Source organism: Aptenodytes forsteri, unplaced genomic scaffold, assembly GCF_000699145.1.
Source record: "Aptenodytes forsteri isolate BGI_AS27 unplaced genomic scaffold, ASM69914v1 Scaffold15, whole genome shotgun sequence".
Taxonomy (NCBI): Eukaryota; Metazoa; Chordata; class Aves; order Sphenisciformes; family Spheniscidae; genus Aptenodytes; species Aptenodytes forsteri.
In genome coordinates, this window is record NW_008795129.1 from 14,731,443 (window position 1) to 14,748,354 (window position 16,912).

The 16,912-nt window shown below is 41.3% G+C and overlaps 1 protein-coding gene across 1 annotated transcript in view; it reads right to left on the bottom strand.

The window, feature by feature from the left end:
- LOC103897901 (VPS10 domain-containing receptor SorCS1) overlaps positions 1 to 16,912 on the bottom strand; it is a 217,192-nt gene that overhangs the window by 27,569 nt on the left and 172,711 nt on the right. The window contains exons 17-19 of the mRNA XM_009278079.1: positions 15,948 to 16,061; positions 14,758 to 14,929; positions 3,814 to 4,000 (exon numbers count right to left, since the gene is read on the bottom strand). Coding sequence (XP_009276354.1) covers positions 3,814 to 4,000; positions 14,758 to 14,929; positions 15,948 to 16,061 — 473 coding nt within the window. The remainder of the gene's footprint in view (positions 1 to 3,813; positions 4,001 to 14,757; positions 14,930 to 15,947; positions 16,062 to 16,912) is intronic.

Below are 16,912 nucleotides of genomic sequence, written 5' to 3' on the forward strand. Positions count from 1 at the left end.
CCTCCATGTGCTGCAGGGGGACAGCCTGCCTCACCATGATCTTCACCGTGGGCTGCAGGGTAATCTCTGCTCCAGTGCCTGGAGCACCTCCTCCCCCTCCTTCTTGGTGTCTGCAGAGTTGTTTCTCTCACATATTCTCACTCCTCTCTCTGGCTGCAATTGCACAGTTTTTTTCCCCTTCTTAAATATGTTATCATAGAGGTGCTACCACCATCGCTGATGGGCTCAGCCTTGGCCAGCGGTGGGTCCATCTTGGACCCAGCTGGCATTGGCTCTATCGGACACAGGGGAAGCTTCTAGCAGCTTCTCACAGAAGCCACCTCTGTAGCCCCCCCACTACCAAAACCTTGCCACGCAAACCCAATACGTGGGTCAAAGTGGCTGAAATGCTGAACTATTATCTGGCCAGCAGATGGGGATAGCTCACTCTGGATAGGCTCTTAGCTTGGTAGGAGACTGCTTCCTCCCAGCTAAGTTTGAAAAGAATTCAAGAGAATTAATTTCTGAGCTTCATGCAGAGCCATGGAGACTACAGACCTTCACCTGCCCCAGGAAAAAAAACTGTGTACAAGCCCCAGAGAAGAGAAAGGGAGAAGCTTTTCAAAAGGTTTGCTTAGGCAGGTGATATTCTGAAGCATTCAGACGAATGCTTAACTGACTTTTCAGGGGAAATTTTTGACCTGTCAGGACAGTTCAGAGACAGCCTGTTGGCTGGAGAAGCAGTTAATATACAATTTATTTTCTACACACCCCAAAATGCTCCTGCCTCACAATAACCTGCATTTCCGGATCCCTGGACCAAGTGCAGCAAAGGCACTGCTACTGTGCACTGGCCCCATGGCTGCAGCAGGGTAAGAAGGGCACCGGGTGGAGGCTTTACTCTGATCTTTGAGATCATAAGCACCGTGGTTCAGTGCCTGCAGTTTTCCCCTCAGCAAGGCTGCTGGCCGCTGGTAGGGAAGGGTGTTGAAAAGCCCAGATCTGGCTGCACACACTCATGTAAATCAACCCTGTAACAAGGGGTCACCCAGTTAGTAGCCCTTCCTAAAACTCTCTGGATGTTCAGGCTGCACACTGCTTTTCTGTGGATCTTAGCAATACAGTGTGCGGGTCTATTGTAAGGACAGGTATTTTTACAAAACTCCCCAAAGGCCAAGCTCATACACCCCAAGCAGAATACTCAGCAGAGAGCTGAGTGGCAATGCAAGCATTTAAATAGGATTTAGAAGCTTTTGTGGATCTGGGTGTTAGGTTCTGGAGGGGACTGGATTTACTGTACATCTCTGTCCTCAGCAAATCTATTGCTAGTCTGAGTGGCACCATGCTCGGTCTGCAACCCGTTTTGAAGTCCCTAATTCTTGTCATGTAGAGAAAGGTGAGACATGTCCCTTACAGCTGTCACTTCTCCAGGGGGTCAGGCGTGTATGATCTGGGCCTGGCTGCAATGATCACTCAGTATTTAAGTCCCATGCTGGCATTACCTACACACAACACAGAAACATACACTATCAGCTGCTAAGTCACATGAACTTACTCACTGTTTCTTGTACTGCTAAAACAATCAAAATAGTTCTTAAGCCTTCAATGTGTCAAGAAAACGGATTAAAACAGCTATAAGCCAGAAAGCCACTATGAGTGAGAGTGAAGGCTGGACACCTGCCTTCTCCTCCCATTTTGTGGTTGTTGCATGAGAAAGCAGTTGCTGCTTCATGTGGCCTCATTACTTTGCAGATAGGCTGAGGGTTTGCAATGGTCCCCATGGAATCGTCTCTTGTCAAACAGCGAATGATTACAAAACCTGCTCGCATGAGGCTGTCAGAGCCTCCTGTGAAATATCAACCACCAAAACACTTCTCCATTTGTTTCCAATGACCTTTACAAAGAGTAAAAAAAAAAAAAAAAAGATGACGGCTCCTGTTGAGCTGACTTTCATAACCAGCAGCAGTGGGAGGGGGATTTCTGCATTCAGAGCCTGCAGCAGCTCCCGTGATAATTACCCAAGCACACACAGGGAGGCAAACTAGAATATGACTCCAGAACCGAAGAAATTACACAGAAGTGTATAAAAGTCTATTCTGAGCCGAGGTCCTTTTCTCTACCCTACTTAGGGTGATACTTAAATAACTAAAAAAAATAAATTAATCGGTAGTCACCTAAAAGCTGAGAATTTACCTTGATGCACCAGTGCCTCAGCACAGAAGTGGTATAGGCTAAGCCCTCAAATCAAAACCCTGCACTTCACAATAAGCTAATTTATGCGTACAGTTACTTTTGCAAGGTATTATGATTTTTTGAAACACGTGGTGTGCTGAAGGATTACGTGACATAAAAGTTTGCCACAGACCGGGATCTATCAGGTTAGGGAATCATAAATGGTACACTATGATCATGAACCAAAGGTCTTTTTGAAGGGAGGCATTCAGGGAGATATTTGCTCCTGCTTCTCTAGTGCTGCCTCATAAACCTCCTACTTCCCACAGCTATACCTCCCACTGCTCCCATCCGTTGATATGACGGTGCACCATTAAAGAGCTGCCCTCTTCCCCTGAAGAGGCAGCTGCTTTTATGCTGTATGAAGTAACTCCAAAACTAGAGTTAAAGTATATTGAATGTGCTAAATTATCTAGACGATATGTGGAGTTAATTTGGTAGAGGGTAAGTGGTATTTCTGTAATCATAACTTTAAGTTTTGGAATTTCCTTTTTTTCAGTTAATCTAGCACAGAGGCACACAGTTGAAAACATAAATAATTGACAAAAAAAACCCCATTGTATAAAGAAAACGATAGCCCCGAACAAAATCCATTAGGGATGTTACAAAATTTCAATAATAGGTTGACCCTTTGGGTTCATAACCATGCGCTAGAATAAATATGAAAGAACACATTGCTGGTTTTATGCAAGGACTTGAGAAATATTTCAGTTGTAAACCAGAGACAGCTGAAGTATAAAAAGGTTAAAAAGAACAGCAGAAGAGCAATGTGAAGATAATATTTTTTCTTGTAATACTCTTTAACACCAAGATTTTGGTTCCTATGACAACAGAAAGACTGAAATGCACTGGTTTCCATCCCAGATGTGGTTGTATTTCATTAGAGGGCAAAACAGATGTACAAAGTAAAAGTCAAGGCTTTTAAAAGTGATTAAAGATCCTGGATGTCTTTGTTTTTCTGGAAGTGAAAACATGCTAATGAAGGTGCATTTCAGAAAGGGCTGGACACTCCTTTGTGGTGTCCCAAATTAGACTACCCAAAATTAAAGGCTGAACATGGTTTAAAAAGCAAATGTCACTATTGCCTGTGGCCCCTCTCAGTCTGGAGTCCTCTGCTGGAGGACAGACAAACACTTATCATAGCCCATCACTCTGCTCCCAGCTGCAAAGCCCCAGATGTCATCTCTAAGGACAAGTAATAATTTTTTAAAGAACGACAGAAGCTAACAATGAGTATGAGGGCAAAACAGATGTACAAAGTAAAAGTCAAGGCTTTTAAAAGTGATTAAAGATCCTGGATGTCTTTGTTTTTCTGGAAGTGAAAACATGCTAATGAAGGTGCATTTCAGAAAGGCTGGACACTCCTTTGTGGTGTCCCAAATTAGACTACCCAAAATTAAAGGCTGAACATGGTTTAAAAAGCAAATGTCACTATTGCCTGTGGCCCCTCTCAGTCTGGAGTCCTCTGCTGGAGGACAGACAAACACTTATCATAGCCCATCACTCTGCTCCCAGCTGCAAAGCCCCAGATGTCATCTCTAAGGACAAGTAATAATTTTTTAAAGAACGACAGAAGCTAACAATGAGTATGAACATACATACACGTTACATGCAGGTAGAGGACAGCGTTGTCAGATCCCAGACTGTTTTCCACCAGCACGGTCACTCGGAATATGCCCACATTCTGGTAGATGTGCTTGATCCCATCTTCTGTTGAGCTGAGATTGGCATACGACACAGCGATGCCGTCTCCAAAATCCACCTGAATGAGGGATCTCTGGAGGTCTCCCTGTGGTGATAGAATAGAGAAAGGGTCAGAATAGACTCTGCTGTTTTTGAGAAAGGCTGGATCGGTGGGGTGACCTAGACCACAACTGGAGGATAGTCACAAAGTCTGATGTTACCAGAGGAAAGGTGGTCACTTCACCAACTTGCTCAGTAGTCAGCAAAGAGAAAGTGACCCCCCCTCTTGAGGTTGACTCAGCTGCACGTTGAAGAAGGTGTCCTCCAAGGTGTGTGCTGTAGCCCTGCTTTCCTAATCACCAGGGGACTAGGGGATCTTCTGGAAAATATACTGGCTCCTTCCCCTGGGTTTCCTTATAGTGAAGAGCAGGGCTGTAGTGTGGAATGGTGCTCATCTCAGCAAGCGCTCAGGACATGGGTAGCTATTGAGATTGCCTCAGGAGTCTTTGGAACGCCCCACATTGTGAGCTTCTGTATTTAAAACCATAAAAAGCAGAAAGATAAAACTGAGAAGTCCTCAGGGAAGGGTCAACTATATTGAAGTCGTGGGGTGTCAAAAGAACCGCTTCAGCCTCACATGATAATGACAGCTTACAGCAGCTTATGACTTGCTCAGTGCCTGATTTAAAATGAGCTGGATTTGTATTTATTTCAGAACAGCTACCAATACTACTGACACTAAGTGGGACCCTTTGTGCCTGCCTCAGAAGGGAAGGGCTAATGAAGAGCTGACTAAACTCTTCTCCTCCTGCCTAGAGATAGTCCCAGCAGAGTGGGTTTGTGGTGTAATTCAGACTGCCACTTTGTGACGTTAGTCTCCTGGGCTGCTAATCTAGCACGTTTCAGAATTATTACAATAAATTACAATAAATAAATAAATGAAAATCACAGTTGGGAAACAAAAAAACAAACAAAAAACCCCACCACAAACCAAAAGCCAAGGATATCAGGGATCTGCTAATGTGAAACAATCTTAAGACAGGTTTTAATCTTCCACTCCTGAAACTGAATTCCAGCTTGGTGTATGCAGCTTCATCAAACTGAGCGTCAGAGTCATCCAGCCCTAAAAGGCTTTTAAAACCCAAAAGAGGGGAGTGATGTAATTTCCTTATTCTGCTTTACAGACGAAAAGCAATTTTTTTTCTTGCAAGCCTGTTTAAAAGACAAAGGAGTCACACTTGTATACAAAAAAATCACTATAATCTATGTCTTACACACTAGAAACACCTGTAAGATTTCTCATATCTTGAGGCAGTGATATGCCTATGGTAAGGGCAGTTTCTGACAGCCGAATAGTTCCACAGCCTACACTGACCTATATAACAACTGTGACTGCTATAGATCCTCTCCCTTTCAGGTAAGATGCAGTACATTGTCTTAACTTTAAGCATTCCTGCTCTTTTTGAAAGTCCCCCTCAGTGGCTCTGCATGATGCTTATGCTGGGTAGGTTCATGCTTGCTGACTGTTGCCATGGAGCAGCTCACTCCACAGCCTGGCGTGCTGAAGCAGCTGTCACTGTCTGGAAGAATGCCGGTAAATTAATAGCTGAGGGCAGTTCATAAAATTGGCTGAAAGGACATTTAATTTACTTTGGTTTGGTTTCCTTTTCCTTTTTTTTTGTTGTTTTTTGTTTTTTTTTTTCTTTTCCCTTGAGAGAGAAACAGTCCTGTGGATGCCCAACTGGAATGAAAGGTACCCATGTAAACAGTTGACATCAGGCAGGATTCCACATCAGAAAGGGAAATGCGTGTGTGTGAGTATGGGAGGGAATTGTAACACAAGCTTTATATTCCTCATGTTCTCTCAGTCTTTTTATAACTTGTTGTGAAGGCATAAACAGTGGAGGCTTGCCTGAATGGAAAGCAGGAGGAGCAGAGCTATACCTGGGGATGGCAAGAGAGACAAATTTTTCCAGATGCTCTGTTTTTATAGGCTGAAGTTGTAGTCCTTACACTGCCCTGGCACCCTGCTGGAAGTTCAGTTTCTTCCAAATGGATGAGACAAAAATAACTGCGTTGCTCTGTTCTAGAGGATCCCAGACTGAAGGTGTGGCAGGGGAAAGACATCCCCTGACAGAGGCACATGTCTGGAGATTCATACAGATACCTCATGCCATCTCCCTCCTGGTGTCTTGAAGGTACAGACAGCAACTCCCTGTTCTCCTCTTGAGAGCACCAGCAAGGGAAAAGGACCCCTGAGGTGCTGAGACATTAGTGAGAAGGCCAACCTGAATATCCCTTTAGAAAGAAACACGGGGATCTTGCATGTTAACCCAGCTGCAGGTTGCCCTTGGATAGTTCTTAACTAAGTTTCTCTTAGCGATTAACTTGGTAACATCTGGAGCTTTCAATGACATATTGTCAAACCTGAGAAAGGTGCTTGAGCAATGCAAACTACTAAGGCCTCCATTCAGCAAAGCTCTTGGCACCTGCTTACGTTCTTCGAGACACAAATCACTGAGGCAAGGGCTCCTACCTGTGTTACACAGAGGATCAAACTAGGGGGATCATGCCAGTCCTCATGAAGGAACATTCCTCATTAGGAACACAGGTGATGGTCTTGAGTACAGAATTATGTCCTTTGTTGAGCTGAGTTACGTGAAAGAAGATGTACCGTTTCAAACATGATGCAGTGGCTTGAGCACTCCTGACTGACCGAGCCAACAGAAGGCATCAAATGGGATATGCCTCCACAGACAGAAGTGAGTGTACATGAGCTCCTCAGCTCTGAACCCTTTTCAGAGGGGGAATATAGTCTCTCAAGCATGGTGCTGGACTCAGATCAAAGACAGAGATCTCTGAAGTACCCTTAGAGGCTCTCCCAGTTCCCCTAGGTCCATCATCACTAGGGTTTTAGTCATCTTTTGTTACTAAAAAAGAGATGATGTCTTCAAACATTTTTCAGTAAAGCCATACTGCTGGGACAAAAGCTGTTCACATGGTTAAAACTGCACCACTATAGTGACCCTGCTGGCTTTATCATCTCTGAGTATATTTGAGGTCATGCAGTTGAAGTACATTTCAGGTTGAGGTATATTCCTCTGCGTATTTGAGGTAGCAGAGTAAGATGAAAAGGGTGACAGCATTTTAGAACAGCCCTGATTCTGCAAGTGTCAGAATTTTTGCTATAATGAGTGTTTTTCCTCTTGTCTTCATTTTCTCCATAGCCATGAAACCCATGGTGTCTACAGGTGCTGCCAGGGAAGGGAGCCATTTCTAAGGCATGCAAGATTTAGATTTCAACTTTTCTTCCAAATTCCCTAGGGAGAAAAGATGCTGACAGAAACATCTGAAAATGTAATTGGAGAAGAGCTTCAGCTGCTGTTCCCCCAGTCTTTTTCATTTGTCTTGGCCTTTCCTGTTTTGTTTTAAAACCCTTTGAACTGGAAATACATTTTCCATTCAGTAAGATCCAGGTTATAACAATCCTCTGAAAATGCCACATTTTGAAAAGCTGACATTTAAAATTCTAGCTTAGGACGGGAGAGAAAAGAGTCAGGAAAACAAAGAGTCTGTGTTTTGACTTGTTCTAATGTTTTATCTGTGCCAGGTAAGAGCACGGGTAGTATAAGACAGGAAGAGAAAGCAGGTGCGCCAAAATCAAAACATTTCCCATACAGCCCACACCTGATCTACATGAACTCCAGCTGTCTGTGTCTCAGGCAGCTCTCCAGAGCCATTTGCAAGTGGCTGCTTTACCAAGAGAAGTTTTGTTTTGCAACAATTTGACGCATATACATACATCTTGCAAAAATCTCTCCTGTTGCTTTTTCCAGCTTCTCCTTGTCATTTTGACAAGTCTAATACTACATGATAGGGGTTTTCTGAAGCTTTTAGCTTGATTAAGGCAGACACAAAACTCCCTGCCTTACTTCTGTAGCCACAGCGAAGCACTTGGATGCAATCAGCACTGAGCTATCTTTGGGCAGCCTTTCTGGCCTTCATTGCAAGAGGTGTTTAATGCCAGTGCTCTTAGGCATCAAGGGAGAAATTTGCCAGGTTGGCTGCTTGTGGTGATATCTCTGCATTCAGCTCCTGTATTTTAAACACACTAAGCTAGTCAGCAACCAATTACAATAACTGAAAAAATGAAAGTACTTTTGATGGATATTTTTTACCTTGTACTAGGTATATGCAATATGCACAAGCTTGGATATAACCTGAAGAAGTACACTGCAATCTTGATAAAGGCTTTAGTCCAGCCAAAGTCTTTAGCGTATGCTGAACTTTAAGCACGAATACTCCTTTTAGCCTGAAAAGAAGCCCTAGGAATTGACAACAAGTTTCCCAAGGCCCCATAGTATGCTCTTCACCTATACAACCTTTGATACTAAAATGTAAATCAGAAATTTACTGTTTTCTAAGGGATTTTCTCATTAAACGTCTAGGGGGTTTCCAAGCATAAATAAAAGATTCCCCTCCCTCCTTCCCCTCCCCGCCCCCAAGCCAAATGCACATTTTTCCTGTATCTTGCCAAAAGAATAAAAGTCTAGAGTGTACACAAGACCTGGATGCTTCCAAAAAACTGTGTGATGGTTCCAGCCTCAGGGTATATCAAGAAACAGCCCATACAGTTTGCAACAATATTTTTTACTTTTTGATTACTTTTATGCAGCTCTCAGTATTTTGGTGCATGTGAGACCTACCTAGCAGGATTCTCTCTCAAACACTCCCTCTGAATCTTGCCCAGAAGGCTGTAATAATGAATTTTTCCTTATTGAGTGCCAGTATTTGTATCTAAATGGAATTATTAAAACAATGAAACACAGTTCAAGGTTTTTAATTTTGGTTCCCATGTTTCAGATTTAATTTTTAAGTCTTCAATTATGCACCGACTTGTGCGTCTTCCTTACAGATGTTGATAATGGATTTAATTATCCTTTGCAAGAGAGATGCTGCTGTTGTTGGACTGTCTTCATGGATTAATGTTTTGTGCTTTCTTTAGATTAACCCTTTTTCCTCTTTGGCATTTTCCTGTCACCATCAGAAAACGTCCATCAAAGATATTTCCATTGCAACTGAACATTTATGCATGGGATACCTTTAGTCTAGGTCTGTTTAAAGCATATGCTTAATTTTAAACAGAAATTCCAGTCCAACTTGATCAAGTACTGAAAAATATGCTTTCGTGTGTAAATTCCTGCTTTCAGTGAGATGCTCTTAACTTTTTAAAATCAGAAACTGAAATGTCTTTTATCAGAGCAAATAGCTTGATACTTTTCACACGTGCTTCTTTTTCTACACCAAAACATTAATTGTATTAATCAAATCATTCATTCTGACTGCCAGTTGTACCAGCTCGACTCAGCTATGAGCTTTTTCTACAGGACTAGATCTTTTGTGCTCCACGGGAATCAATAAGTACAGCCTCTCAGGATTATTCAGAATAATTCAACTTGTGTGACTGGAGGTGCATTAGAAGACTGTAGTGCTGTGTGTCATCATGAAGGTGAGGTCAACTTTCACACATTTTCATGGAATTTCAGCAGTGAATTTAAAAATGCATGAAAGGCTCTGATTTCTCCCAACCAGCTTGTCATCATGAGTAACACAGAAAACGCAGTTATAATTCAGATGACAGTGGCATGGGGGAGGGGATGTACTGATCTTTCATCTGTGTGTTATTAACAGGAATGTGGTGGTGTTACTAAGATAAGCAGCCATGATTCAGCATGTGCGTTGAAAGTTAGGATGAAGGTTTCATATTTTTGTAATCATTACTAACTAACTTGTGATATCAAAAGAGGGAACACAGTAGGATACCACAAAAAAATACAGACTATGCTTTTAAGTACTACTAGCTTTGCATCTTTAATTTGGGTACATGAACAGTCAAAACAATCCTAATGCTAAGCTTATCTCCAGAGACTTCAGCTGAGTTGAATTCTGAATTGCACCAAATGACAGTGCTGAGGTGGGAAATGCTAATGGTATTGTCCCCCTCAGCAGGGTCCCCAAGCTCATTAAATGTACCTGAGATACAACGCACCTTGTACAGCCATATATTAACATTGTCATTACAGAAAACCATAGTCTTTAGGAAATTCAGGGCTCCATTTGTATATTCACATGGTAAGAGAGAGTTGTCTGGCCTTATGAGCACTAAGCACAAAAATGAAAACTATGGAAGGCATCAGGGAGAAAGCAAAGCTCTATTTTCAAATGTGGGAATAAAAAACCAGACAGGTTAAGTTTCTTACTCAAGGTCAAGCAGAAAGAGCTCAGAGTGTGGTTCAGGAATTAGTTCAGATTGCCTGAATTCTAGACCATGGCCTGAACTGTAGGAACAAATGAGCTTTCCCCACACATTAGTCTAATCCAAGCATCATATAACAGCACAAGTAGTCAAAAGCAAGCCAAAATCTACTCCCAGTGGAGTGACTTTGTCAAGTGAGAACTGAGGCAGACGTGGAATGTCAAAGACTTTTGGCTGTCACTTTATCGAGACAAAAAATAAATTAAAGGAGGCACTTTCTCTGTGAATTATCTGTAATGAAACAGCCAAAGCCCTGAACCTTTCCACCCTGAATGTCTTTACCGTCCATTTCCTCAGCAAAGATGTATGAGCAATCAGATGAAACAAGTTTGAAAGCCATTGTGCTGAATAGCGTTGTTCTGGAGGCTGCAGCTTTCAGTGTCTCTGCTGAAGCAGTACAGCAAGCACAAGTGTCTGATGTTCATACAAATAACTCAAACACACAAATAACAATTGGGTTTGTGATAGGCAAGAGACCTACATGACCATGCGATGAGGAAGGCACGCAGAAACAACACCCACTTAATAAAATTCCTCTATTTTCTACAACAGAGCGGCAAAATATGTCAGGGACATTGGATTGAAGAACTTCAGTAGGAAAATGTCTTTGTAATTTTTGGATTTGGGTTTCTTTTGTTGCTGTGCAAAAATGAAGTAAGGATTCAGGTTGTTTAGGCTGAGAAACAACTCTGTTGTTGAACACTGCAGTGTGAGAGGTACCAGCCATGGGTCTGTGCATACAGCCCTGGCCAGGGCAAAGGATTAACCTTTAAACTGGCAGCATTTTGAGGCAATAGGAAAATTTGCTTTTAAGCATAACTAGTTTTCTCCTGTGCTGCCATTTATTGACAGAGATGCTGTTGCTATCCTCTTAGCTCAATGGAAATTTAAGAGCAAAATTACCAGTGTAAGTAAGTATTGTGCTCTGCTTATTAAAAACTTCCATAATGCTTCATACAATGGGACGTATGCGAATTATAAAAGGAAATATTGATGCTTCCTGGCTGTTGTCACCCAGTAAGAATATCATGATGATTACACACAGATTAATAGGAGAACTAACCTGGACAAACCTTTCCAATAATAGGACCAAAGATATTAAGTGCAAGGTGACTTTGCAAAAAGTTTTTAAGAAGTTATACAGAAACCCTAAAAGGTGACAGGAAAATTAGACCACTTTGGAAAGCATTCTTACATTCAGATCATTTAAATATGAGTTGTTGGTTGTTTTTGCTTTTAATGATATTTATATGCTGCCAGATATAAATGCTTCACAGGAAAATTTCATGTGAGTCAGGGTTAGAGAAACTGGGCCAGAATCCCAGCTCTCAGAAATCAGCAATGCTCTACACACTGCTGGTTTTTGTGCCTGCCCCCTCTTCACTTGCACAGACTTCAGTGATTATTTTCCTTTTGTGTTTTCTTCAATAGCAGAACACTTCTGAATGCCTTGTCTTTGTATTTCTCTTCAGATATCTTTTACTGACATTGTGTCATTGTCAGAATGACACAGTCCCGGCCCTCAGCATCACCACAGGCACAAGCAGGCTCTACAAGAAACCCCTGCGCTGTAGTTCCTGCCCCTGAATCCCACACCTGAGTGAAAACAGTTTTTTACTGCCGCCATTTACCTCTCCCTCCCCTCTTAGCAAACGCCTCCACTACAGAGATGCAGTGACTTTTCAGGGCCTCCAGTGAGCCTGCCTCTGCAGTTTGTTCTTCTTTTCAGACACCACTGGGTCCTTAGATGGAGCAGAAAACCCTAGAAAGATAACAGGAGTACAAATCTCAAACGAACTCTCGTACCTTGGCTCACCAGCTTCTTATTGTTTTTTTTTCCTGCAGGTCAAGTGGAATATAGGCATGAAAAAAGAGAGCTGGGAGGCTGCAGTGTATGGAGCAGCTCTGCAGATCTGAAGGCTTCAAACAAACTGTCTCGGAGGGATACAGGAGATGTTAAGATGCAAAGGGACTACAACATAAGCAAAGGCCGCTGTTTTTTTCCATCCTAAAAGATATTAACTGTGACGCAGGCTAAAGGAAGAGTCCCCACCAGGGTCAAGCACTTAAAAATACTGACCACCACTCCAGGGGGCAAGGGTTGAATAGGACACACTTTCTTCATATACCATTGGGAAAAACTGCATGTGCATACACAGATATATCCAGCCCTTTTCAACTTGCTTGATGCCTTCTCTTCAGCAAAAATGGAGTGGCGCAGATTTTGTGGATGCTGAACATCCTGGATTGTACTATGCTGTATACCTGTGCTGGGCAGAGCTAAACAGAAAATGGCAAGTTCTTGTTTTGTGATACCTCTGCCTTGTTTGCAAGGGAAAGAAACTTCCTTTTGAGAAGTGGGGTTGGACTAAACAATCTCCAGAGATCCCTTCCAAGCTCAATTATTCTGTGATTCTGTGAAATCAATATCTATTCCATAAAAGGGTGGTTGTTCTTTTGCTGGGTTGTTTAACTTTTCTAGTGAGTGGTGTGATTTTTGTTACTGAAACAGTTAATTCAGTAAATGCTTTAGTGTATATACAGTTATGCTGCTATAACCACAGTTTATTCTCCTATAGCTTGCATATAGCTGGGCAAATTTTCTTCTTTGTTGAATATTTCTTTTGCTGCAACAGCAGTCCAAAGTCATTGTCAGATTGGGTCAAATTCACCCAAAAGTTTTGTTGGTTGCTCTGTAAACTCTTTATATTGACAAATCTAGGAGCAGGAGGTCAAGATTCATCTAGCAGGGAGAGTAATCAGAAAGGCTGGGGGTTGATCAATATTGTTTCAGCCCTCAGAGCAATTCCTAACCTCTTCCTTATCAGATATACTGAAAGAAGGCCCCCCTTTAAGATCTCCACAGAAGCTGACTCACTCATCAAAACATACTTTATGTACTCCCTGATACACAGCATGAGGAAGACTCCATCTCCTAATGGAGAAGGTGTTGCTTTCAGACTCTGGTGAATACTGAAGCAGGGTTATCAAAAAAGATCAGAATCAACAGAAAAGACAGAACAATTCACAGGAGATCCCTGTATAACAGAGTGGTCAGGGCATTCTTACAGCATATGTGAATTCAAATGCTCAGAGCAGGACGAGCAGGACATTTGCCCTGAGTTTCCCACACTGTGGGTGTGGGAATTGTCTCTCCCTCTGACTATTGGCATAATTCTTGGATAGTTTTGTGACTGAATTCTCAGATTACCCATCTCCTTCTCTCAATCTGTTTCAAAACTTTGCTGAGAGTAGAAAGGCGATGCAATGAACACTTTTTTGGGGGTATATAACAACATCTTTCTTGATTTTTTTTTTTTTAAAAGCCTGGAGACTTTGAATCTTGTTTTGGACTTTTTATTCTTCATCTTTAAACACAGAAATCAATAATTTATCCAGCTGAAACTATATGTTTATACTGTTATGACAGCATCTACAATAGCAATGTTGTGTGACTGTCACTACTGAAATAAAGTGACCACATTGTGGAGAAAATGAACATTCAGGTCAAACAACTGCTTCAGGTTAGATATGATTTATTATATGTTATTGCCTTTACAAATCAGGACACCTGTTTACTGGGGAAAGCATCAATAATACAGATGTAAAAACCCCAACACACCCCCTACAAAACTCAGCTCCAGAGGTCATCCTCATTTCTCTTTCCCCACTACAGATGACATTTACTATGGAGAGACCCAGAAGTAATTTCCATGAATACTCTAATTAAGGGATGTACATTGTACCCTAGTGTAAAAGCATAGCTGTTTTAGGTTTTATTGGCTAGCTACACAGGAAAAAGGGTAGAAAGTTAAAGAAATCAAATTGGATTAGGGAAAAAGAGAAAATAGCTACTTCGTGAATGTTATTGTTTGGGATCCTACAATTAAACATAGATGAAGAAGTGCTGAGGAATAAAAACAGGTGAAAAGTTTTTAAACATATTTTCTAAGGATTCAGAAATGGAGGGAGCAGAACAGTGAAATACCAAGTTAAGTTACAGATGTAACAAAAACACAAGCTCTGATCAGAGTCTGAATCAGCTTCACATTTGCAATCAATTTCAGACTTAATGCTGCTGATGACATCTTGAGATTTCATCCACAAATGCCTAAACAATATGTACCAACTTGTGTGACAGGGACAGATCTGCACATGTACTTTTAGCCATGTTTGGTTGAAAGACAGTGGCAAGTAAAAATGGAAATTCAGTTTCAAACACAGCAAGAGGTCAAAAGCACAGGTAAGGTTGGGGATTAGGATTCAAACCTGCACTCTCCAGTTCTACTGTGAAATTCCCAAACCAAACCAGTTCCCAGTTTTTATCAACTTCTCCCAGCAACACAACACACTTTCAGTCTTATAATCTCCATACATCATCCATTACCTTTTTGAGCATACACCACCCCAGCTACATCGTGGAGCTGACTGACTTTATTCCACACCCTCTTGGTTTACCTCTTTACCATTTTACAAACTTTGTCTGGCATGAATCAGACTCAAATACACCCATGGGGCCTGGGATGCAACATAAAAATAGAGCCTACCTCTTCCAGCTGCACCAGGAAAGTGACATTGTGTCCTTGCTCGGCTGTCAGTTTGCCGTCAGATGTGATTATGCGAAGGCCCTGGGGGGCTTTGCCAGGACATTGCTGTGGTTTTGCTGTGTACCGTTCTCTCACACCATCCGTGCAGTTATTAGAAACAACTTTCCGGTATCTGCAAAGGAAAAGAGAAATCTGTGCAAGATGCTGACAGGAAGCATAACAGGGTTAACCGGGAACAGGGAGGCATTTCTGAGGTTTCTTTAGACCAAGGAGATTGGAAGAAAACAGATTCCCAAATATATTTTAGCATTTGTCTCAGCCACGCATTCCCCATGTGCCTAACATACAAGTAGTCAATACTGTTGTTAATGGCATGTAACATTTTCCTGCGTAGCACACCTATATACCACGTATTAATAAATTGCCTAAAACATAAAATTATATGATGATCTATGTTACATGTTAAATAACTATAAAGTTATAAATAAATGTTATACACATACAGTATGGAATTGTATTCAATTATTATACTGTTAGGCATAGTTTAACAGCTTTTCTCACATGCTCTCCACTTCTCATCAGTTGTGAGGCAACTCTCTCTAAAGATGTAACCCTCGACAGCTACAAAAATAAGAGAGTTGAAGAAAAAAGCAAATTCTGCCTATCTTTGAGTGTACAAAATGCCAAAACACAGTTTGGGTTCCTGTGTTTGCTTTAATCACTTGCATCAGAAATGAAATTTGAGGTCAGTATCTTAACTTAAACTACATCTTCTACTGACTTCAAAAGGGCCAAAGAATAATCAGCATTCAGGCTAGCTACCCATCTATTACTTCAGTTCACATATACATCAATTTCATCTCTTTCCTCTAATTTGTTTTCCACCATTTCTGCCTCACCTGATCCTACATGATTTTAAGAGGAGTCTTTTCAGAGACTTTAATGATCTGGCCTTTGCCTTACAGTTTTACCCCCAAGTTTCTTTAAGGCATCATTTTTTCAGGGAAAGGTCTGGACCATATATGATGGAGATCTGGAGTGCCAGACTGTACACCCTAACAAACTCAGTGAAGAGGTCCCAAGGGCTTCAGCCAGCTTTGAGACACCTATAGTAAATGCAATCTGTAGTTGTCATGGGGTTCAAGTCTGTATGGGTTCTCTAGCTAAATAAAGTCTGGTGTGCCACTTACCCAGTGCTGTTGAGATAACTCTGTCCAAGGCTACAATCTTTCGACAAGGAAGATGGGTTATACCAAAATGCTGGTAAACACTGCCCATTGCTGTGACGTTCATATCCATAATCACTGTTTTAGCATTAAAAGAAAGAGTCACATAAAAACCCAGAAGAACAAATACAGGTATTAGCTCATGCTCTCTCCTATTGATACAAGTTTTGATTTTCCTCAATCTGTTTACTAGGATTTCTGATTTTTTATTGATATAACAACAGATTCTTCATCCTGCTTTAGCTTTCTCTGGGGGGGTAGAGTTACCTTACATATGTCCCAGTATAAATGACCAGAACCAGACCAGGTAGTTCATGAGCTATTGCATTATCCATTCTTCCTCCCAGTCTAACAGTGCTTCTCAGGTTCAACTCTAGCCTCAAATATAATAAAAGCCAGAGATCTAAACTAAGTTCAATCACTGCTGTCTCAGTCATGTCTTAGAAAACTGAAGTGCTAAATAGTTAATTGTATTTGGAAACTATATCACATGAGCTGCAGAGGAAATTTTACAGCCCTGAGAGAACTCTCGACTGAAGGCATTAACAGCATATTTGGTAATGGAAAAGGCGGCTACGATCTTCAATTCTATTTTTGTTTGGAAAAGGAAATGCTACCAAAAATCATGTGTTAGAAACAATGAGCCAAACTGTAATCTTTTGTCCCAATTTGGGTTTAGTTATGACTAGATTTGCTTTGGTTCTACTAAAAATAAACAACAGTTCAAATTGTTTTTGATTCCAGGTAAACAAAGACTCTATAAAAATTGTTATTGTGGAACAAATAAACAAACAAAAAGCCTTTTTAATCAGTATTCCATTCACATGTGGTTTTACTTTCTAGCCATTGAGTAATGAGGACTGTTTGGTTGGAAAATCATTCTTATTCCTTTTACTAAGCTTTCTCCATAGCCCATAACAGAGAAGTTA